The sequence below is a fragment of the Hemiscyllium ocellatum genome, chromosome 8 (assembly GCF_020745735.1).
Source record: "Hemiscyllium ocellatum isolate sHemOce1 chromosome 8, sHemOce1.pat.X.cur, whole genome shotgun sequence".
NCBI classification, from domain to species: domain Eukaryota; kingdom Metazoa; phylum Chordata; class Chondrichthyes; order Orectolobiformes; family Hemiscylliidae; genus Hemiscyllium; species Hemiscyllium ocellatum.
This window is the reverse complement of record NC_083408.1, coordinates 116,541,827-116,567,140: the sequence shown is the minus strand read 5'-3', so window position 1 is coordinate 116,567,140 and position 25,314 is coordinate 116,541,827. Positions and strand designations below refer to the sequence as shown.

The 25,314-nt window shown below is 50.0% G+C and overlaps 1 protein-coding gene across 1 annotated transcript in view; it reads right to left on the bottom strand.

Moving 5' to 3' along the window:
* Positions 1-12,041: 12,041 nt before the first annotated feature.
* The window catches only part of esr2a (estrogen receptor 2a), a 165,943-nt gene continuing 152,670 nt past the window's right edge, over positions 12,042-25,314 (bottom strand). The window contains exons 7-8 of the mRNA XM_060829508.1: positions 19,024-19,204; positions 12,042-12,277 (exon numbers count right to left, since the gene is read on the bottom strand). Of these exons, the coding sequence (XP_060685491.1) occupies positions 12,121-12,277; positions 19,024-19,204 (338 nt within the window). The 3' untranslated portion in view covers positions 12,042-12,120. The remainder of the gene's footprint in view (positions 12,278-19,023; positions 19,205-25,314) is intronic.

Sequence of the window (25,314 nt, the reverse complement as noted above, 5' to 3'; positions counted from 1 at the left end):
GACCCAGTGACACTGAAGGAACGGTGATGTATTTCCAAGTCAGGATGGTGAGGGGCTCGGAGGGGACCCTGCAGGGGGTGGCGGTGTTTCCATATGTTTCCATATGTCTTCTTTTAAATTCATTCGGGGGAAGTGGGTGTCACTGGCTAAGCAACGTTTATTGCTCATTCCCAATTGCCCAGAGGGCAGTTAAGAGCCAACCACATTGGCTGTGGGTCTGGACCAGACCAGACCAGGTGAGGACATTAGTGACCCAGGTGAGTTTCCAACAATGGTTTTATGGTCCTCAGTAAACTCTAGATTCCAGGGTCTTTTTAAAAAAATGAATTCAAATTCCACCATCTGTTGGGGTCAGAGTCAAGCCCGGATCCCCAGAACCTTCTGGAATCTCCGGGTGGACAGTGCAGTGATAACACCACTGGGCTATATCCGGGGTGGAACATAAACAGTAATTGCTGGAAAAGTTCTGGTAGCACCCGTGCAGAAAAAAATTAGATTTAACGTTTCGGGTTCGGGGACCTTTCCTCAGAACTGATGGCAGCTGAGAAAAGGTGGAGAGGATGGGGTGGGAGGGGTGGGTGGGGGGGGAGGTGGAAGAGAAAAGGGAGAGGAGTAAATGAGGTGGGGATAGAGCCCCAGGCGAGACAATAGATGGACAAAGGAATGGATAAGGATCTGGCTGGGAGGGTGAGTAGCTGTTAATGGGGGACTGTTGGTGGCTAACAGTGGGCTGTGTGTAATAGTAGATTAGATTAGATTAGACTTACAGTGTGGAAACAGGCCCTTCGGCCCAACAAGTCCACACCGACCCGCAACCCACCCATACCCCTACATTTATCCCTTACCTAACACTACGGGCAATTTAGCATGGCCAATTCACCTGACCCGCACATCTTTGTGACTGTGGGAGGAAACCGGAGCACCCGGAGGAAACCCACGCAGACACGGGGAGAACGTGCAAACTCCACACAATCAGTCGCCTGAGTCGGGAATTGAACCCGGGTCTACAGGCGCTGTGAGGCAGCAGTGCTAACCACTGTGCCACCGTGCCGCCCACAGTGATAACAAGGCCTGGGTGTGTGGGGGTTGGGGTAAGGACATGGGAGAGCTCAAGCCCTAAAATTATTGAACTCGATATCGAGTGCAGAGGGCTGCTGGGTCCCCACGTGGAAAATGAGGAGCTGTTCTTCCAGCTTACAGCGAGCGTCACTGGAGCACTGCATCAAACCTGAGACCGAGATGTTCAGGAAACAAGGTGGTAACAGGTAATGGGAAGTTCATGTGACTGCCAATCCTCCTTTCCAGATGGGAGTGTGTTTGGAGGGTGCTGTCTCAGTGCATCTTGTAGATGGCACACACTGCTGCTACTGAGCGTCGGTGGTCAGGGAGAGGATACTTGTGGATGTGGTCTATATTAGAGTGGTGCTGGAAAAGCACAGCCGGTCAGGCAGCATCCGAGGAGCAGGAGAGTCGACGTTTCAGGCAAAAGCCCTTCACCAGGAAAGCCTTGTGGATGTGGTGCCAATCCAGCAGCTGCTTTGTCCCGGATGGTCATAGAGTCATAGAGACGTACAGCATGGAAACAGACCCTTCGGTCCAACCCGTCCATGCCGACCAGATATCCCAACCCAATCTAGTCCCACCTGCCAGCACCCAGCCCATATCCCTCCAAACCCTTCCTATTCATATACCCATCCAAATGCCTCTTAAATGTTGCAATTGTACCAGCCTCCACCACATTCCATACACGTACCACCCTCTGTGTGAAAATGTTGCCCCTTAGGTCTCGTTTATATCTTTCCTCTCTCACCCTAAACCTATGCCCTCTAGTTCTGGACTCCCCGACCCCAGGGAAAAGACTTTGCCTATTTATCCTATCCATGCCCCTCATAATTTTGTAAACCTCTATAAGGTCATCACTCAGCCTCCGACGCTCCAGGGAAAACAGCCCCAGCCTGTTCAGCCTCTCCCTGTAGCTCAGATCCTCCAACCCTGGAACATCCTTGTAAATCTTTTCTGAACGCTTTCAAGTTTCACAACATCTTTCCGATAGGAAGGAGACCAGAATTGCACGCAATATTCTAACAGATGGTGTCGAGACTCTTGAGTGTTGTTGGAGCTGCACCAAACATTCCGAACTTGTACCTTGTCCATTTGGACTGGGGTTTTGGGAGTCAGCAGGTGAGTTAATGCCGTATTCCTAGCCTCTGACCTGTCATTGTGTTTATGTGGGGAGTTTGTGGTTATAAGTAACCCCTAGGATGTTAATAGTGGGGGACTAAATGAAGGGCTTTTGCCCGAAACGTCGACTCTCCTGCTCCTCGGATGCTGCCTGACCTGCTGTGCTTTTCCAGCACCACACTCTCGACTGTGATCCTCAGTCCTTGCTTTCTCCTGAGTGAAGGTAATGATGTTAGATTGTCTCTTATTGGAGATAGTCATAACCTGGCATTTATGTGGCACAAATTATATTTGACAATTGTCAGCCCAAGCCTGGATTATTGTCCAGATCGTGTTGCATTTAGACCTGGACTGTTTCAGTATCTGAAGTAGTTGTTAATGATGCTGAGCATTGTGCGAATTTCCCCACTTCATCTATAGAATAGAATCCTTGCAGGCCATTCGGCCCATTATGTCCACACCAATCCTCCAAACAACAGCCTACCCAAATTCCCATCATATTCCTGCAGCCCTGCATTTACCATGGCAAGTCTATCTAACCTGCACATCCCTGAACACTGTGGGCAATCCCATGGCCAATCCACCCTAACCTGCACATCTTTGTGACTGTGGGAGGAAACCGGAGCACCCGGAGGAAACCCACTCAGACACTGAGAGAATGTGCAAACTCCACACAGACAGTCACCTGAGGCTGGAATCGAACCTGGATCCCTGGTGCTGTGAGGCAGCAGTGCTAACCACTGAGCCACCATGCCGTTTATGATAGAGGGAAGGTCATTGATGAAGCAGCTGAAGATGGTTGGATCTAGGACATTACCCTGAGGAACTCCTGCAGAGATGTCCTGGCGCTGAGATGACAGCGCTCCAACAACCACAGCCACAACCAAGCAGCTGTGTTAACCACTGAGCCACTGTGGGGGCCTGGGTTCGATTCCAGCCTCGGGTGACTGTCTGTGTGGAGTTTGCACATTCTCCCTTTGTCTGCGTGGGTTTCCTCCAGGTGCTCCGGTTTCCTCCCACAGTCCAAAAGATGTGCAGATTAGGGTGGATTGGTCATGCTAAATTTTCCATAGTGTTATGTGCATTAGTCAGGGGGAAATGATTTTGGGTGGGTTACTCTTCAGAGGGTCAGTGTGGACTCGTTGGGCTGAAGGGCCTGTTTTCACACTGTTGGGAATCTGCTCTTCCTATGTGCCAGGTCTGACTTTAACCAGTGGGAGTTTGCCCGCCGATACCCATTCACTCCAGTTTACTCCTTAATGCTGCATTGCCTGAGAACTTGTTTGTTTCCATGTGTCAGTTGACTGCATTTGGCTCGACCTCTCTGATTCCTTGCTGCACTTTTCCCTCTAACCTGCAGTCCTGATGGACAGAGATGTCCTGTATGTAAACGGCATGGTGGCTCAGTGGTTAGCACTGCTGCCTCACAGCGCCAGGGACCTGGGTTCGATTGCAGCCTTGGGTGACTGTCTGTGTGGAGTTTGCACATTCTCCCTGTGTCTGCGTGGGTTTCCTCTGGGTGCTCCGGTTTCCTCCCACAGTCCAAAGATATGCAGGTCAGGTGAATTGGCCATGCTAAATTGCCCGTAGTGTTAGGGGAATGGGTCTGGGTGGGTTGTTCTTCGGAGGGTCGGTGTGGACTTGTTGGGCTGAAGGGCCTGGTTCCACACTGTAGGGAATCTAATCTCATCTAAACCCAAAGCTGATGTCATCTGTTCCCACCACACACTGTGGCTCACCGACCAACTTCAGAGCTGAGTGTGGGAGCCTCCATGCGGTTGCCTGTGATCCATATACGTCTCCTCAACCTCTCCGCGTCCTTATTAATGAAGCCTTGGATATTAGCTGATTCATTAAGTGCGCTCTCAGCCTGTCTCACCACCTTCAATAATTGATGCACACATGGCCCAGGTCTCTCGGTCCCTCTCTGTGGAGTAATACCTTTTTAAATATATTTTATGTGTCTTTCACATCAAACTGCAACACCTCATCTTTCTCGGCATTGAACTTCATCTGCCACCGAACCGCCCACTCCACCGATCTGTTTCTATTGTTTTGAAGTTTGACACTGACCTCCTCACGGTTTGCAGTGTTCCCAGGTATTGTCCTGACTATGAACTTTGAAACCGTGCTGTGTGTCCGAGGTGCGTGTAATGAACATGTATCAGAAGGAGCAAGCTTCCTGTGGGATCTCCATTGGATACGGCCCTCCAGTCTGAAAAATATTCATGAGTGATTCACGTCTGTTTCTGATTGTTCAGCTAATTTGGTATCAGGATTGCTAATCCGCACCTGGGTCCCTGGGGCTGGGAGACAGCGGTGCTAACCACTGAGGTCCTACTGTAGGGAGCAGCTCCATAAAGAGGGATGGTGTTCAGGGAATCTGTTGATGTTGAATGAGAGACAAGTAAAATGATGCTGATCTAAAGAATATAAATCAGTCGTTTGTCCATCTTCCCCTTCAAAGCATCTGTCCTTTTCATCTCAACCACCTTTTTTCCCTATTCTCCAGCTGCTTCTCCTGAATTCCCCATTGGATTTATTTGTGACTATTTCAGATGTCCCTGAATCGGGAATCTTCCCACAAGAGAAAACGTCACTGTTACCCGATCAAATCTTCGTTCATGTGAAATCACTCTGTCAGGTCACCCCTTGAGATGTACAAACCTCCTTCCGTTAACCCCTCCTGTAGGTGCAGCCTCACCTCTGGGATAATTAATTACAGCTTCCTCTCGTCTCACCACTGGGTTACCTTAACCTGCTGCAGTTCAGGATTCCTCACCCTGTCCATATTCCAATGAATCCAGACCCTTTATCTGCAGAGTTTTATAAATGATGCTTATTTGTTTAAGTTTGGAAGTGAAATCCCAAGGCTGGTGTATTCAGCATGTCCTCCGATCCATGAGCACGGTCACTACCAGCTTCAAGCTCCAATCACCTTTCTTCCTTCTCATCCTGCCCTGAGCAATGAAGGTTTGAGGTGAGATCTCAGAGCTGTGTGGACACAGACTCACCTTACAGGATCCCAGCAGCACTGTCTGACTATGAACCTCTCACCCTGAATTAAAAGCCTATTGGTTCAAATACCACTCCCAGTGTAAAACGGTGATTGGAATTCACACCAAAGATATCAGCAGCTCGTGTAGCACCTAGACACAGCTCCAGAACAGCTCAAACTGCACAATATTGGTTCTGATCTAAACAACATGGACATTGTGTCAAAACTATGCTGTGTTTAAACATTCCCATCCTCTCTATGGTTCACTTCCTCCTTTCTGCTTTTTCTGAAACTGTCCAACATTTCTGACCTTGTTCATGTATTCACCAACGTTTGGTGTTGCTAATGAGAGTCTTGGGTAACATCGTCGTCAGCGTAGAAGGAGCTTTACTCTGTATCTAACCCCATGCTGTCCCTGTCCCTGGGAGTGTTTGTTGGGGGACAGTGTAGAGAAAGCTTTACTCTGTATCTAACCCCGTGCTGTCCCTGTCCTGGGAGTGTTTGGTGGGGACAGTGTAGAGGGAGCTTTACTCTGTATCTAACCCCGTGCTGTCCCTGTCCTGGGGATATTATAAAATAGAACAGGACATTCAGCTGAACGACTCTGTGCCATCAAATCCAGAGGAAACGTGCAGCCCTCCACTCCCTCCACTCCAATCCCAACCTCACCATCAAACCCGCAGACAAGGGAGGCACGGTGGTAGTTTGGCGCACTGACCTGTACACCGCTGAAGCCAAACGCCAGCTCGCGGACGCCTCCTCTTATCGCCCCCTTGACCACGACCCCACCTCCCACCACCAAACCATCATCTCCCAGACCATCCAGGACCTCATCACCTCAGGGGATCTCCCATCCACCGCCTCCAACCTCATAGTCCCACAACCCCGTACCGCCCGTTTCTACCTCCTGCCCAAAATCCACAAACCTGCCTGCCCCGGCCGACCCATTGTCTCAGCCTGCTCCTGCCCCACCGAACTCATCTCTGCATACCTCGACACGGTTCTGTCCCCTTTAGTCCAAGAACTCCCCACCTACGTTCGGGACACCACCCACACCCTCCACCTCCTCCAGGATTTTCGCTTCCCCGGTCCCCAACGCCTTATTTTCACTATGGACATCCAGTCCCTGTACACCTCCATCCCCCATCACGAAGGACTCAAAGCCCTCCGCTTCTTCCTTTCCCGCCGCACCAACCAGTACCCTTCCACTGACACTCTCCTTCGACTGACTGAACTGGTCCTCACCCTGAATAACTTCTCTTTTCAATCCTCCCACTTCCTCCAAACTAAAGGAGTTGCCATGGGCACCCGCATGGGCCCCAGCTATGCCTGCCTCTTCGTAGGATATGTGGAACAGTCCATCTTCCACAACTACACTGGCACCACCCCCCACCTTTTCCTCCGCTACATCGATGACTGTATCGGCGCTGCCTCGTGCTCCCACGAGGAGGTTGAACAGTTCATCAACTTTACTAACACCTTCCATCCCGACCTGAAATTCAGCTGGACTGTCTCAGACTCCTCCCTCCCCTTCCTAGACCTTTCCATTTCTATCTCGGGCGACCGACTCAACACAGACATCTATTATAAACCGACTGACTCCCACAGCTACCTGGACTACACCTCCTCCCACCCTGCCCCCTGTAAAAACGCCATCCCATATTCCCAATTCCTTCGTCTCCGCCGCATCTGCTCCCAGGAGGACCAATTCCAACACCGCACAACCCAGATGGCCTCCTTCTTCAAGGACCGCAGATTCCCCCCAGACGTGATCAACGATGCCCTCCACCGCATCTCCTCCACTTCCCGCTCCTCCGCCCTTGAGCCCCGCTCCTCCAACCGCCACCAAGACAGAACCCCGCTGGTTCTCACCTACCACCCCACCAACCTGCACATACAACGTATCATCCGCCGCCATTTCCGCCACCTCCAAACGGACCCCACCACCAAGGATATATTTCCCTCCCCTCCCCTATCAGCGTTCCGCAAGGACCACTCCCTTCGTGACTCCCTTGTCAGATCCACACCCCCCACCAACCCAACCTCCACCCCCGGCACCTTCCCCTGCGACCGCAGGAAATGTAAAACTTGCGCCCACACCTCCACACTCACTTCCCTCCAAGGCCCCAAGGGATCCTTCCATATCCGCCACAAGTTCACCTGTACCTCCACACACATCATCTATTGCATCCGCTGCACCCGATGTGGCCTCCTCTATATTGGTGAAACAGGCCGCTTACTTGCGGAACGCTTCAGAGAACACCTCTGGGCCGCCCGAACCAACCAACCCAATCACCCCGTGGCGCAACACTTTAACTCCCCCTCCCACTCCACCGAGGACATGCAAGTCCTTGGACTCCTCCACCGGCAGAACACAACTACACGACGGCTGGAGGAGGAGCGCCTCATCTTCCGCCTGGGAACCCTCCAACCACAAGGTATGAATTCAGATTTCTCCAGCTTCCTCATTTCCCCTCCCCCCACCTTGTCTCAGTCGGTTCCCTCAACTCAGCACCGCCCTCCTAACCTGCAATCCTCTTCCTGACCTCTCCGCCCCCACCCCACTCCGGCCTATCACCCTCACCTTGACCTCCTTCCACCTATCCCACCTCCATCGCCCCTCCCCCTAGTCCCTCCTCCCTACCTTTTATCTTAGCCTGCTTGGCTACTCTCTCTCTTATTCCTGATGAAGGGCTTATGCTCGAAACGTCGAATTCTCTATTCCTGAGATGCTGCCTGGCCTGCTGTGCTTTGACCAGCAACACATTTGCAGCTGTGATCTCCAGCATCTGCAGACCTCATTTTTTACTCGAAACCTACACTAATCCCACTTTCCCACATCGGGCCCACTGCCCAATGTTGTGTTGTTTCAGGCCCGTCCAAGTACCTTTCCCACCTCAGCTCCCCCTCTCAGGTGGTGCATTCCTCAAATCACCCCGGGATCTCCTGCCTTTCACTTGCAGATGTACCCCCTTTATTACTGACCCTTCAGTGAGGGGAACAGCTGCTTTCTGTTCACCCTGTCCATGCCCCGAAAGATCATAGACACCTCTATAAGGTTCCCCCTCAACCTTCCCCACTCTAACAAAAACAATCTGAGTTTATCCAGCCTCCCTTCATCGCTAAACTGCTCCATTCCCGGCACCATTCTGGAGAATCCCCTCTGCTCTCCCCTCCTCCAGTGTAATCCCATCCTTCCTATAGTGTGGGGACCAGAACTACCCACAGTACTCCAGCTGTGAGCTAACCGAAGTCCTGTACAGTTCCAACACCACCTCCCTGCTCTTCTCATCTATACCTGAGCTGGTAAAGGCTGTATCCTTCCTTTACCACGTTATTAACATGTCGTTCCACCTTCAGGGATCTGTGCACAGCTCCCCCAGACGCTCCTGAGTTCACTAGTGTCCAGCCATTCATTGCGTGGAGGGGAAGTTTGAAATGTAGAAATGTATTCCATGTTTGTGGTAACATCTGAAAAGCCTTATCACAGCAAATCACAACATCAGGATTTGTAAATGGAGTTAAATAATTTTCTGAAATTAACAATACATAGTTTTTGATATTTAAATCTGTCTTCAACACTCATTACTTCAGCTTTATGAATCTGTAGCATTAAAAATATACATTCATCAGTCCAGTGATCTGCTGGTGGTAACAGCTCAATGATGTGATATAAACCATGGGCCCTGGGGCACAAGGGGAGGTGGGGGGGAGGGGGAGGGGAGGGGGGTAAATCCCAATGGGTTCCATTCCATTGGGACTCAGTCTCATTGTTGGGTCAAAGCTGCAGCTTCCTGCCCCTGAGCCCGTGTTTCGGTGAATTCCGGGCCAGCTCCACGGCACCCTCTATCAGGACAGGGCCAACGGTGAGGGGATAGGGAATGGTGAGGGGTAGAGTGGCTTCAGTGGTGAGGGGGAGGGCTGTGCCTCAGAGTAATGACCAGATGTGGCCGGACTAATGGCCAGGCGGTGACTGGACAGTGAGTGGGTATGGCCAGAGAGTGCATGGACGGGCCCGGACAGTGAGTGGACAGTGCCCGGATGGGCCCGGACAGTGAATGGACAGTGGCCGGATGGGCCCAGTCAGTGAGTGAATAGTGGCCGGATAGTGAGTGGACAGTGGCCAGATGGGCCCGGTCAGTGAGTGGACAGTGGCTGGGCTGTGAGTGGACAATGGCCAGACGGGCCCGGACAGTGGCCGGGCTGTGAGTGGACAGCGGCCAGATGGGCCCAGTCAGTGAGTGGACAGTGGCCGGACAATGGAGGTGCACTCGGCGTGGGTTGTGTGTAAACGGTGATGCAGCTTCACTGGACACAGGAAGAGTCAAAGCGACAGCCAATGACAGGAGAGAGAACATTGAAAAGCAGCCAATGGCACAAGCCTGAGGGAGGAGGGGGCGTGGCTATGATTGGATCACGTGGTGTTGGGCAGGGCCTCCAGTCATTGAGGGGCTTCATCACTCAGTCACCATGGAGACCACCACAGGACCTGGTGAAGTTGGGGAACTTTGTGAAGTATAAACCCCAGTACAAACTTGTCAGGCTGAATGGCCTTGAACTATTCAGTTCATTCCATATAATTGGATGGGCTTTAATCCCTGGGAATATCCAACAGCGGGACTGCCCGCTCCCGGCTGAGGTCTGCTCCTGGACCTGATGGAGGAGGACAGACAGGTACCAGGTCCCCTGTGAGTGCAGAGTGACTGCCACTTCACAACACAACCGCTTACACTAACACACACTCACACTCACTCACTCGCACGCGCACACACACACACACTCATTCACACTCTCACACACACACTCACTCGCACACTCACTCACTCGCACACACGCACTCACTCGCACACACACACACACTCATTCACACTCACACACACACTCACTCGCACACACACTCACTCACACTCACACACACACTCACTCGCACGCTCACAAACACACACACACTCACATACACACTCACTCGCGCACACTCACACACACACTCACACACACACTCACTCACACACAATCGGTCAGGTATCAACAGCACTGACATCAAAAGCAACTCTAAGTACCAGAGAAAATGAAGCAAAAGCCCCCAGCAGTGCCTCTCCCCCCCAGCCCCCCCTCCTTCAGTCAGTCCTGAGACTGCCCCTCCCCGACCCCCGGGCTGGTCGGATGCTGAACTAAAGTCTGAGAGCAATGTGCTTCATGGCTTGGGAGATGTCCAACAGCACGGACTGTGTCGCACACGCGTGTGCGTGTCTGTGTACATTTCAGATTGTGTCTGTGTAGGTGCACACAGGTGAGTGTGAGTTTGAGTTAGGTGAAGGGGATGTAGGCATTGCTGTCTGGGCCCAGCATTTACTGCCCGTCCCTAATTGCCCCTTGAGAAGGTGGGGGTGAGCTGCCTTCTAGACCCGCTGCAGTCCCTGTGCTGTGGGTAGACCCACAATGCCCTTAGGGAGAGAATTCCTGGATTCTGACCCAGTGACAGTGAAGGAACGGTAATATATTTCCAAGTGAGGACGGTGTGGGTTTCGGAGGGGAACTTGCAGGGGGTGGTGTTCCCATGTATCTGCTGCCCTTGTCCTTCTGGATGGAAGTGTTTGTGGGTTTGGAAGGTGCTGTCTCAGGATCTTTGGTGAGTTTCTGCAGTGCATCTTGTAGATGGTACACACTGCTGTTACTGAGCATCGGTGGGGGAGGGAGGGGGTGTTTGTGGATGTGGGGCCGATCAAGCGGCTGCTTTGTCCTGGACGGTGTCAAGCTTCTTGAGTGTTTTTGGAGCTTCCCCCATCCAGGGCAAGTGGGGAGTATTCCATCACACTCCTGACTTGTGGCTTGTGGGTATCTGAGGATTTGAGAATTGTGCTGAACATCGTACAGTCATTTCTGAGTGTTTCTATTGAGTGTGTAAGGGTGGTTATTAGGAGGGAGACAGAGGGGCTGTTGTGTGTTAAATGTGACGAGCTGTGAGTAGCCTCACCGTCCCCTTCTCATGGTCACTGAGAATGAGCAAAAGCTGATGGCCTCACCTTGAGACCTGGAGAATGGCGGTTATATCACAGACAGTGCTGTCCAACTCCATGACCTTGCCCCTGACCCCAACCACACTGTTCAACCCTGACCCCGGCCACGCTCTCTGACCCCCCGGTCCCCGGCCACGCTCTCTGACCCCCGCTCCCCCCCCCCCCCGGCCACGCTCTCTGACCCCCCCGGTCCCTGGCCATGCTCTCTGACCCCCTGCTCCCCGGCCACACACTCTGACCCCCCCGGTCCCCGGCCACGCTCTCTGACCTCCGGCCATGCTCTCTGACCTCCGGCCATGCTCTCTGACCCAGGCCACGCTCTCTGACCCATGGCCACGCTCTCTGACCCCCAGCCACGCTCTCTGACCCCTGGCCACGCTCTCTGACCTCCGGCCACGCTCTCTGACCCCCAGCCACGCGCTCTGACCCCTGGCCACACTCTCTGACCCTCGGCCATGCTCTCTGACCCAGACTACGCTCTCTGACCCAGGCCACATTGGTTTTATTTGCGCAGGACAGTGGCCCACTGGGACATTGATTTGGGCAGAGGAGTCTCTTCTGCCCATTGTGTTGTCCCTGCCATGCCCCTGTGCAGCCAGACAGGGGAAAGTTTGATCACCTGAGCATGGGGGCACCTTGCCTGGTTCCTGCGGGAGGTTTCCCCAAAACCTAACAGCCAATCAACAGCCTCCGCCACTGAGGGAGGGATGGGAGGCAGCACCAGGTGGTGGAGGGGAATGGGTTTGGGAACAGACAAAGATATAAAACACAGTTGATGGGTGGCATTGACTCTTCCCCTCCCCTCTGTCCTCGATACCCACCCTCCAACCAGCTGCTAACCCTGCTCATTGTGTTTATTTTCTTGTGGTTGAGTGAGTTGGCGGGAGATTGGGAAAGAGGGAAGGAGGAAGAATGGGACAAAGGTCAGAGGTTGTCAGGCTTTGATTGGTTGCAGACGCGATCATCCGATGGCTTTCTGCGACTGTAGATGACATGGGCATCGAGCATCTCGAGCAGCAGGTCATAGAAGGGCACCATGTTCTTACACTTCATGCTGTAAAGGTGTTCCATACCTTTGTTACTGTAACAGAAACGACAGAAAATGAAGGGGAGATGGAGCAAGGTACACTCAGGGTGACATGACACAGGATCACTATAGTTACTGTCCTATGGATAACTAAGAAATAAAGGAGGATAAAATAGACTGACAGGTTAAACTAGCAATAACTATAAAAACATAAAGGTGAAACGTCTACAAAGATATGGGCGGCACGGTGGCACAGTGGTTAGCACTGCTGCCTCACAGCGCCGGAGACCTGGGTTCAATTCCCGACTCAGGCGACTGACTGTGTGGAGTTTGCACGTTCTCCCCGTGTCAGCGTGGGTTTCCTCCGGGTGCTCCGGTTTCCTCCCACAGTCACAAAGATGTGCGGGTCAGGTGAATTGACCATGCTAAATTGCCCGTAGTGTTAGGTAAGGGGTAAATGTAGGGGTATGGGTGGGTTTCGCTTTGGCGGGTCGGTGTGGACTTGTTGGGCCGAGAGGCCTGTTTCCACACTGTAAATCTAATCTAATCTAATATGGAAAGGAAGAGAGTAGCTAAAATGGTCTCTTTACTAATGGAATTTAGGAATTGATGATCAGATTTTGAACAAATATTTTGTATTTGTCTTCACAGTACACACATCAAACTTCACAAAAACATCCCAGAATGTAGGCACGAAAAATAGAGAAGTTTAAAACAATCATTGGAGACAATGGTACCAACAAAACTAAAGGCCAGCGAACCCTCAGACTTGATCGACCGCACTTCATGCACAAAATATCTCCATTTAAGAAGGGATGGAGGGAAGGAGAGAGAGAGGGAGGGAGGGAGACACAAAGCAGGAAACTGGGGTAGTTGGTCAACCAACCACCATTGGGAATCCATTATTTAGGAAATGAATAGAAATTTACAAAACAATCAGACAGGGTTGACATGGTTTTGTGAGGGGACAGTAAACTGTGCTGGCTGGCACGGTGGCTCAGTGGGTAGCACTGCTGCCTCACAGCACCATGGACCTGGGTTCGATTCCAGCCTCGGGTCTGTGTGGAGTTTACACAGTCTCCCCGTGTATGGGGTTTCCACCACGGCCCGAAGACGTGCAGGTTCGGTGGGTTGGCCGTGGGAAATCAGGAAAGGAGAGGTCATCCTGAGATGTGAAGGTTCAGTTTGGGTGCTTGAGAAATCCAAGTTAGTTAGGAAGGACCTGAAGAGCCAGGAGGGGACGTGAAAAGTCTTTGGTAGGTAGGATCAAGGAACACTCTAAAGCTTTTTATAGGTCTGTCAGGAATAAGATCTTCCCTCCATACCAGGCAACATCCTAATAAATCTTCTCTGAACCCTTTCCCAAAGCTATCCCACCCTTCCTATAATGACCAGAACTGTACACAATACTCCAAGTGCGGCCACACCAGAGTTGTGTACAGCTGCTGCATGACCTCACGGCTCTGAAACTCAATCCCTCTACTAATAAAAGCTAACACACCGTATGCCTTCTTTATCACCCTAACAACCTGGGTGGCAACTTTTAGGGATCTGTGTACCTGGACACTGAGGGTTTCTCTGCTCATCTACACTACCGAGAATCTTACCATTAGCCCAGTACTCTACATTCCGATTACTCCGACCAAAGTGAATCACCTCACACTTGTCCACATTAAACACCATTTGCCACCTCTCAGCCCAGCTCTGCAGCTTATCTATGTCCCTCTGTAACCTACAGCACTATCCACAACTGTACTGACCTTAGTGTCGTCTGCAAATTTACTAACCCATCCTTCCATGCCCTCATCCAGGTCATTTATAAAAATGACAAACAGCAGTGGCCCCAAAACAGATCCTTGTGGTACACCACTGGTAACTGAACTCCAGGATGAACATTTCCCATCAACCACCACCCTCTGTCTTCTTTCAGCTAGCCACTTTCTAATCCTAACCCCTAAATCCCCCTCAATCCCATGCCTCCGTATTTTGTGCAACAGCCTACCGTGGGGAACCTTATCAAACCCCTTACTGACATCCATATACACCACATCAACCACTTTACCCTCATCTACCTGTTTGGTCACCTTCTCAAAAGGCTCAATAAGGTTTGTGAGGCACGACTTACCCTTCACAAAACTGTGTTGACTATCCCTAATCAAATTATTCCTCTCTAGATGATTATAAATCCTCTCTCTTATAACCTTTTCCAACACTTTACCCACAACTGAAGTAAGACTCACTTGTCTATAATTACCAGGGTTGACTCTACTCCCTTTCTTGAACAGGGGAGCCACATTTGCTATCCTCCAGTCTCCTGGCACTATTCCTGTAGACAATGACGACATAAAGATCAATGCCAAAGGCTCAGCAATCTCCTCCCTGGCTTCCCAGACAATCCTACAATAAATCCCATCCGGCACAGGGAACTGATCTACTTTCACACTTTCCAGAATTGCTAACACCTCCTCCTTGTGAACCTCACTCCCATCTAGTCTAGTAGTCTGTATCTCAGTATTCTCCTCGACAACGTTATCTTTTTTCCTATCTCCTTGGACTCCCACTACTCTCCTTGATTGGCTCTAATCTTAGGAGAAAGTGAGGGCTGCAGATGCTGGAGACCAGAGTTGAAAAGTGTGGTGCTGGAAAAGCGCAGCAGGCCAGGCAGCATCTGAGGAGCAGGAGAATTGACGTTTCGGGCATGACCCCTTCTTCAGGAAGTCCCTGATGAAGGGCTTATGCCCGAAACATCGATTCTCCTGCGCCTCAGATGCTGCCTGGCCTGCTGCGCTTTTCCAGCACCACACTTTTCAACTCTGGCCCTAATCTAATTCTAGTCATTCTTTTATTCCTTATATAACTATAGAAACCTTTAGGGTTTTCTTTGATCCTATCCGCCAACGACTTCTCTTGTCCCCTCCTGACTCTTTTTAGCTCTCTCTTTAGCTCTTTCCTGGCTAACTTGTAACTCTCAAGTGCTCTAACTGAGCCTTCACATCTCATCCTAACATAAGCCTCCTCCCTCCTCTTGACAAGAGATTCAACTTCCTTAGTAAACCACAGTTCCCTCGCTGGACCACTTCCTCTTTGACAGGCACATACTTACCAAGGACCCAAAGTATCTGTTCCTTGAATGAGCTCCACATTTCAATTGTGCCCTTCCCCTGCAGTTTCCTTCCCCATCCTATACATCCTACATCCTGCCTAATCACATCACAATTGCCTTTCCCCCAGCTATAACTTTTGCCCTGCTGTATATACCTATCCCTTTTTATCACTAAAGTAAACACAACCTAATTGTGGTCACTATCACCAAAGTGCTCACCTCCCTCCAAGTCTAACACCTGGTCAGGTTCATTACCCAGTACCAAGTCTAATGTGGCCTCGCCCCTTGTAGGCCTGTCTACATACTGGGTCAGGAAACCCTCCTGCACACATTGGACAAAAACTGACCCATCTAAAGAACTTGAACTATAGTGTTCCCAGTCAATATTTGGAAAGTGAAAGACCCCATAACAATTAACCTGTCACTCTCACTCGTATCGAGAATGACCTTTGCTATCCTTACTCTACATCTTTGGAACTATTCGGAGGCCTATAGAAAACTCCCAACAGCGTGACCTCTCCTTTCCTGTTTCTAACCTCAGCTCATACTACCTCAGTAGACAGGTCCTCAAACGTCCTTTCTGCACTGTAATACTGTCCAGGACTAACAGTGCCACACCTCCCCCTCTTTTACCACTTCTCTGCTCTTACTGAAACATCTAAATCCCAGAATCTGCAACAACCATTCCTGTCCCTGCTCTGTCCATGTCTCCAAAATGGCCACAACAGCAAAGTCCCAGGTACTAACCCATGCTGCAAGTTCACCCATCTTATTCCAGATGCTCCTGGCATTGAAGTAGATACACGTCAAACCACCTTCCTGCCTGCTGGCACACTCCTGTGACCTTGAAACCTCATTTCTGACCTCAGTACTCTCAACCTCCTGGACATTGGAACTACACTTCAGGTTCCCATCCCCCTCCTGCATTAGTTTAAACCCTCCCAAATAGCATCAGCAAATTTCCCCCCAAGGATGTTGGTACCCCTCTGGTTCAGAAGAGCCCCAATTATCCAAGAATCCAAAACCTTCCCTCCTGTTCAACTCCTCTCTCTCCCTGTTCCTCACCTCGCTAGCACAACTCTGTTCATCCTAGCTCTAAGCTTCCACCCTAGCTCCCTGAATTTCTGCCTTAAATCCCCATCTCTCTTCCTACCTGTGTCGTTGGTGCCTATGTGGACCATGACTTGGGGCTGCTCCCCCTCCCCTCCCCTTCAAGGATCCCAAAAACGCGATCAAAGACCTCACAAACCCTGGCACCTGGGAGGCAACACACCAACCGTGAGTCTCTCTTGTTCCCACAGAACCTCCTGTCTGTCCCCCTAACTATGGAGTCCCCATTGACTACTGCTCTGCTCCTCTTCCCCCTTCCCTCCTGAGCTACAGGCTTTGTGTCAGAGACCTGTACCCCATGGCTTACCCTGGTACGCTGCCTCCCCCTGTCAAAGTATCCAAAACGGTATACCTGTTATTGAGGGGAACGGCCACAGGGGATCCCTACACTACCTGCCTGTTCCCTTTCCATTCCCAGACTGTAATCAGTTTACCAGACTGATTTCAGGGATGTATGAGGACAGACTGGATCCATTGGGACTGTATTCATTGGACTTTTGCAAGGCCTTTGACAAGGTTCCACACGGTAAACTGGTTAGTCGAGTTAGATCACATGAAATCCAGGGAGAGCTACCCAAATGGATACAAAATGGCTTGATGGTGGGAGATAGAAAGTGATGGTAGAGGATTATTGTTCAGGCTGGAGGCTTCTGGTATGTTGCAGGATTGGTGTAGCTTCACTGTTATTTGTCATTTATGTAAACAATTTGGGTGAGAATATGGGAGGCAAGGTTCGTAAGTTTGTGGGTGACACTAAAATTGGTGACATACTGAACAGTGAAGAAGATTATCTAAGATTGCGATGGGACCTTGATCAACTGGACCAATGGGCTGAGAAGTGGCAGATGGAGTTTAATTTCGATAAATGTGAGGGGCTGCATTTTGGAAAAGCAAACCAGGGCAGGATTTATACACTTAATGGTAAGGTCCTGGGGAGTGTTGCTGAACAAAGAGACCTTGGAGTGCAGGTTCATAGTTCCTTGAAGGAAGAGTTGCAGGTAGATAGGATAGTGAAGAGGGTGATTAGTATGCTTCCCTTTACTGGTCAAGAGCATATATTGCACGACATTAATAAGGCCACATTTGAAGTATTGCCTACAATTCTTGCTGCCCTTCTATAGGAAGGATGTTATTTAACAGGAAAGGGTTCAGAAAAGATTTACAAGGATGTTGCCAGGGTTGGAGGATCTGAGCTTCAGGGAGAGGCTGAACAGGCTGGGGTTATTATCCCTGGAGTGTCGGAGGCTGAGGGCTGACCTTATAGAGGTTCATAAAATCACGAGGGGCTTGGATAAGGTAAATAGACAAGGTCTTTTCCCTGGGGTGGGGGAGTCCTGTGAGCGGGGGAAGATTAAAAAGGAACCCAAGGGACAACCTTTTCACATAGGGAGTGGTGTGTGTGTGTGTGTCACAGGAAGTGGTGGAGGCTGGTACAATTAAAAGACATTTGGATGTGGACGTGGATAGGAAGGGTTTAGAGGGATATGGGCTAGTGAATGGGTCTAGTTTAGTTTGGGACACCTGGTCAGTGTGGGCAAGTTGGGCTGTTCGATTCTACATTTCCTACATTTCTGAAAGGAAATAATGTTGCACTCGTTGAGGAGAGTTCTTTCAGGATGTAATGTGCTTGTTAAAGTGGGGAAGGTGGGCTGTGTTTGCGTGGCCAAAAGCCGACGATAATCTAAAAGGTGACCGCCCAAGCTAAGAGCTGACTGTATTGGGGAGCACGGTAGCAGCAGAGCCTGGGTCAGTGGGATGTGGAATGTCACAGGGGTCAGGGCTGGTCACAAATCCATGCATTTATCAATGACTTGGACAAAAGGAGTATCCCAAAACCTTTTGTCCAATTCTGATCACCCCTCTTTCGGGATGATGGGAAGGTTTTGCTTTATTGCTTTCTGGGATGGGTGAGCGGGGTTAGGGAGTCACTGTCTGATAAACAGCCTCCTTCAGTTAATGGGAGTTAGGAGCAGATGTAGTCGAGCTGTTTAACATCTGGAAGGGCATTGATAGTGTAAGTGAAAGAAGACCTGGTACCAGTGGCAGAGCAGAGTGAGGAGAATTCGCAAAATATGCAGAGGAAACCCGAGGGAACACATTTTTATTCGCCAAATGGGTCCGATTTGGAATGCAGTGATCAAGGCTGGATCCACTACATTGGGTTGGGATATCTGGTCAGCATGGATGGGTTGGACCGAAGGGTCTGTTTCCATGCTGTTTATCTCTATGACTCTATGACTCTACGGACAGGGATAATTAACACGAGTTTCTAAAGATAGATCACAGCAGTTGGAATAACTGGATTGTTGTTCAAAAACAAAAGAGACACAGACTCAATTGGCTAAAGGGCCTCATTCTGTACTGAGCAGAGAGAGAGAGAGTGTGAGAAGTGAGGGGGAGAAAGGGAGAGAGTGAGAGTAAAACAGAGAGATAGAGAATGGAGAGAGAAAGAGTGAGAGATTGAGTGTGTGTGTGTGAGAGAAAGACAGAGAGTGAGAGAGAGAAAACGGACGGGAGAAGGAATGATGGTGAAAGTAGCTGATGAAGTTACACAGGGAGAGGTGCCGTGAGATTGCGTAAAGTGTACCTGGCATGCCTGATGTGGGATAGTAACATGAGTAGGTGGGCCAGGCGAGTGGCCTGCTGCTGTGGTGGGATTCCACTCTTTGACATGCACCAGATTAAAGTGTCTGTGATGGTGTCCAGGATCTTGTGAAGCTTCTCCCTGTTTTCATGTTCCTCTGTTACTCCAGAGCGAGGGAACATACCTGTGTAAAGAAAGAGTGCACTCCCAGCTTAGTGTGAAGCTCTGCATTACACACACCTCAGCTCAGCTCGGCCTGGAGACCCAGGGGCAGAATCCACCAGGAGGTCCCACAGTTTCAGACACACACACTCTGCACCCAATACACAGCTCTGCAGCCCCCACAGCTCAGGCAGAAATGTTTCAGATCAAACTCGTGTCTCATATGAAGCAACTTTCACTGTTGCTGGTCAGTCAGTCTGATACCACTCACTGAGAAACTAATCGCAGAATTCCCTCATTGTACCCCAGTGAGGGTCAGCCCCTTCAGGAGAGGGAGGGAGACCCCGTACCCCAGTGAGGGTCAGCCCCTTCAGGAGAGGGAGGGACACCCCGTACCCCAGTGAGAGTCAGCCCCTTCAGGAGAGGGAGGGAGACCCCATACCCCAGTGAGAGTCAGCCCCTTCAGGAGAGGGAGGGAGACCCCGTACCCCAGTGAGGGTCAGCCCCTTCAGGAGAGGGAGGGAGACCCCGTACCCCAGTGAGGGTCAGCCCCTTCAGGAGAGGGAGGGAGACCCCGTACTCCAGTGAGGGTCAGCCCCTTCAGGAGAGGGAGGGGGACCCCGTATCCCAGTGAGGGTCAGCCCCTTCAGGAGAGGGAGGGAGACCCCGTACCCCAGTGAGGGTCAGCCCCTTCAGGAGAGGGAGGGAGACCCCGTACCCCAGTGAGGGTCAGCCCCTTCAGGAGAGGGAGGGAGACCCCGTACCCCAGTGAGGGTCAGCCCCTTCAGGAGAGGGAGGGAGACCCCGTACCCCAGTGAGAGTCAGCCCCTTCAGGAGAGGGAGGGAGACCCCGTACCCCAGTGAGAGTCAGCCCCTTCAGGAGAGGGAGGGAGACCCCATACCCCAGTGAGGGTCAGCCCCTTCAGGAGAGGGAGGGAGACCCTGTACTCCAGTGAGAGTCAGCCCCTTCAGGAGAGGGAGGGAGACCCCGTACCTCATTGAGGGTCAGCCCCTTCAGGAGAGGGAGGGAGACCCCGTACCTCATTGAGGGTCAGCCCCTTCAGGAGAGGAGGGACGTTGCAATTAACACTTTGAAAATGATCGGTTGTGACGAATTGCAAAACATCTGGTTTGTATAAGATGGAATGATATCTGCACTAGTTTAATTACTATTAGTCAGGACCGACCCCCGTTTGCTGTAATGAAATTCTGAAAAGCCCATTAATCTCTCCCTCTCTGCCTGGGTTTCTCTCCTTATCTTTGTTCTGGTCCGTTCCAAGCTTGTCAGTATTTATATTGGGGTTGGGGGTGGTGGGGAGGAGAGAGGATGTGACAGGAAGGCACCAGTTAATGATAAGTCAGCCAAGGCCCCATTGGCAAAGACCCACAGTGCACACCATAGTAACAGCTCGTTGTGCTCAGACAGAGAGGATCCTGCCCTTCAGATCTCCAACTGTGAATGCAGCATGGATCACATCACCATGCACCACCTTCCTCTCTGTCGTTCAGACCCTGGTGCTGACTGGAAATGCACAGTGATGGCAGACACATTACCCAGAATGCTCTGCACTGAAGCATCCACTCTAACTGCTTAGTGTCTCAAACCTCATTGGCTCGTTTCAGGCAGTAGACAAGAGGATTGGGTGAGATTGCACGTACATTACAGCAATGTTCCTGTCACCCCAGCTTTTCACTGTGTTCCCCACTCCCATCTCCACCTTTCTCTTGGTAACATTGGAATGGCGTGGGGCCATTAGGAGGGCATTAAACAGTGGGCTTAGTTTGAGGACTAACACACGGTGTTAGGGAGAGCATGGGGATTTACTCTGTATCTAACCCCGTGCTGTCCCTGTCCTGGGAGTGTTTGATGGGGGACAGTTTAGAGGTAGCTTTACTCTGTATCTAACCCCGTGCTGTCCCTGTCCTGGGAGTGTTTGATGAGGGACAGTGTAGAGAGAGCTTTACTCTGTATCTAACCCCGTGCTGTCCATGTCCTGGAAGTGTTTGATGGGGGACAGTGTAGAGAGAGCTTTACTCTGTATCTAACCCCGTGCTGTCCATGTCCTGGAAGTGTTTGATGGAGACAGTGTAGAGGGAGCTTTACGCTATCTAACTAACCCCTTGCTGTCCCTGTCCTGGGAGTGTTTGATGGGGGACGGTGTAGAGGGAGCTTTACTTTGTATCTAACCCTGTGCTGTCCAAGTCCTGGGAGTGTTTGATGGGGGACAGTGTAGAGGGAGCTTTACTCTGGATCTAACCCCGTGCTGTCCCTGTCCTGGGAGTGTTTGATGGGGCAGTGTAGAGGTAGCTTTACTCTGTATCTAACCCCGTGCTGTCCCTGTCCTGGGAGTGTTTGATGGGGGACAGTGTAGAGGGAGCTTTACTCTGGATCTAACCCCGTGCTGTCCCTGTCCTGGGAGTGTTTGATGGGGACAGTTGACCCTGAGAATGGTGAGGGCAGAGATTGATGGATTGTGTCTGTGTCCATGAGTCCTCTGTTTGAGTCTGACTAACATCAGCAAGTTTCATCGTTAAAAGCTTGGCTTCAGAACAGAGTGATATAAAATTAAGTGCAGACAGTTTGGCTGGGTGGTTCCAAGGATAACATAGGTTATTAAAATAAAATAACTTCATTGTAATTTAATATATTGTTTTCGAGCACATCATTTCAGACAGTTTTATGATGCTATTTTTTTGCATTGTAATTATAAACAGTCCTGCAGCTGATAAATAACCTCCCCCCGGGAATTTCTGCAGCGTCCCATCCCGCCCTGCTGCCACAGAATATAGTGTGGGATCTCGGGAAGGACGGATTCTGTGGGAAACAAAGGAATTCCACTTTCATTGGAAGAGTGCAAACAGGGACAAGATCCTGAGACTCAGCTGTTTTCTTCCATTCCCAAATCCCCCACTCTCCGAATCCCTCACTCCCCCACCCTCCATATCCTTCACCCTCACTTTCTCAATATGGAACCAGGAGTCCACTCAGCCCCTCATGCTTGAGACTATATTCAATGAGATAATGACTGAGCTGATCTGCGTCTCATCCTCACAATCCATCCTGCTCCAAATGACCATCCCCTCCACTTCTTGTCACCAAAACCATTGTTACAATAATTTTATCAAAAATATTCCTTTTGATTCCTCTTCAGAAACCAGGCTTTCAGGTTGACTTTTTGATTTTTTTTCGGCCAGACCAGGTAACGATGGCAGTTTTAGAGTCATAGAGATGTACAGCATGGAAACAGACCCTTCGGTCCAACCCGTCCATGCCGACCAGATATCCCAACCCAATCTAGTCCGACCTGCCAGCACCCGGCCCATATCCCTCCAAACCCTTCCTATTCATATACCCATCCAAATGCCTCTTAAATGTTGCAATTGTACCAGCCTCCCCCACTCCCTCTGGCAGCTCATTCCATACACGCACCACCCTCTGCGTGGAAATGTTGCCCATTAGGTCTATTTATCCTATCCATGCCCCTCATAATTTTGTAAACCTCTATAATATCACCCCTCAGCCTCCAACGCTCCAGGGAAAACAGCCCCAGCCTGTTCAGCCTCTCCCTGTAGCTCAAATCCTCCAACCCTGGCAACATCCTTGTAAATCTTTTCTGAACCCTTTCAAGTTTCACAACATCTTTCCGATAGGAAGGAGACCAGAATTGCACGCAATATTCCAATAGTGGCCTAACCAATGTCCTGTACAGCCGCAACATGACCTCCCAACTCCTGTACTCAATACTCTGACCAATAAAGGAAAGCATACCAAATGCCTTCTTCACTATCCTATCTACCTGTGACCCCACTTTCAAGGAGCTATGAACCTGCATTCCAAGGTCTCTTTGTTTAGCAACACTCCCTAGGACCTTACCATTAAGTGTGTAAGTCCTGCTAAGATTTGCTTTCCCAGAATGCAGCACCTCGCATTTATCTGAATTAAACTCCATCTGCCCCTTCTCAGCCCATTGGCCCATCTGGTCCAGATCCTGTTGTAATCTGAAGTAACCCTCTTTGCTGTCCATTACACCTCCAATTTTGGTGTCATCTGCAAACTTACTAACTATACCCCTTATGCTCGCATCCAAATCATTTATGTAAATGACAAAAAGTAGAGGACCCAGCACCGATCCTTGTGGCACTCCACTGGTCACAGGCCTCCAGTCTGAAAAACAACCCTCCACCACCACCCTCTGTCTTCTACCTTTGAGCCAGTTCTGTATCCAAATGGCTAGTTCTCCCTGTATTCTGTGAGATCTAACCTTGCTAACCAGTCTCCCATGGGGAACCTTGTCGAACACCTTACTGAAGTCCATATAGATCACATCTACTGCTCTGCCCTCATCAATCCTCTTTGTTAATTCTTCAAAAAACTCAATCAAGTTTGTGAGACATGATTTCCCACACACAAAGCCATGTTGACTATCCCTACTCAGTCCTTGCCTTTCCAAATACACGTACATCCCGTCCCTCAGGATTCCCTCCAACAACTTGAGGGAGGTCAGGCTCACTGGTCTCTAGTTCCCTGGCTTGTCCTTACCGACATTAGTGACCCAGATGGGTTTTCCTGACAATTGTCATCATCTGATTCTTAATTGCAGATTTCTACTCCATGATCTGGTATGGCAGGATTTGAACTCTGGGTCCTCAGAACGTTACATTTATGTGCAGCGATGATGCCACCAGACCATCACCTCCACCTGAGGCAGTGTTATACTGAAGTAGCTTGGAACGAAGACAGCATGTGATCTCGGGGTTAAAGGGCATCAAAAAGTGACACAGGCCAAGAGGACGCTGCTGATTGGGCGAGGACACTATATTTATCTCTTCTAATCTGTAAGATCTCCATTTATAGTTTGTAAGGTTAATATCACAGAAGTCGAGAGAAGAATTGTTATTGAATAATTATCATTTAATTTTAAAGGCTGCCTAAGGGTTTCCAGAGGGAACAATGATGACATGATGTGGAAGTTGGTTACACCCGATTGGGAAACAACACTGAGAGGATTGACAGCAGGGGGCCAATGGCGAACATTTACAAAGTGGGTGAGGGAACGTCAGCCATGGTCGGGCCCAAAAATAAAACAGGAAAGCTGACCCAGCCACAGCTGAGGAGGGAAGTTTGGGATAATACGAGATCCAGGCATACCAACTGTCCAAAAAGACAGTGGAGCTGAGGACATGAGTTGTTTAGATTTCAACAAAGGAGGACAGAGAGATTAATTAAAAGGGGAACATGCGGGAATAAACTTGGGGGGAACATACAGACTGATTGTAAATGAGGTTATGTGAAGAGGAACAGTTTGGTAAAGACAATCAGAAACAGGGGAGGTTATGATGGGAGTAAAGAAATAGTAGAGCAGTTAAACGTATGTTAGGATTCTGGCTTTACAAAGGAGGACGTAAAATGTCCTGAAAACGTTGGGGAGGACATGGTTAAGTGTGAGGCAAATCTGCATCAGTTCTGATGAGGGGCTATTCAACCCTAAACATTAACTCTGATTTCTCTCCACAGTCACTACCAGCACGGCTGAGCTTTTCCGGCAATTTCTGTTTTTGTTTCTGCTTTAGTGGGGAAATGGTGTTGAGGAAATTGATGGATGAAGGCCAATGATTTCCCCAGGGCCTGGTAATCTCCATCCCAGAGTACTGAAGGATACGGCCCTAAACATAATGGATGGATTGGGGATCTTTTTCCAAGATTCTACAGACTCTGGAACAGCTGCTGGGTAACTTGGAGGGTAGCTAGTGTAACCCTTTTATTTAAAAAGGGAGAGATAGAGGAAACAGGGAATTATAGACCAGGGAGTCTGACATCGGTAGTGGGGAGATATTATAAAAGATTTGCTTACTGAGCACTTCGAAAGCAGATTGGACAGAGTCAGCATGGATTTACAAAAGGGAACTCATGCTGAGCGAATTCTTTGAGAATGTAACTAATCCCATCATAGAGTCATCCAGCACAGAAACAGCCTCGTTGGTCAGACCATGCCATCATCTCAAACTAAACTAGTTCCATAGTTTATGGAACCAAATTCCTCCTAATCTTTCCTATTCATGAACGTATCCAAATGTATTTTAAATATTGTAACTGGACCCTACATTCACCACATCCTCTGGCAGTTCATTCCA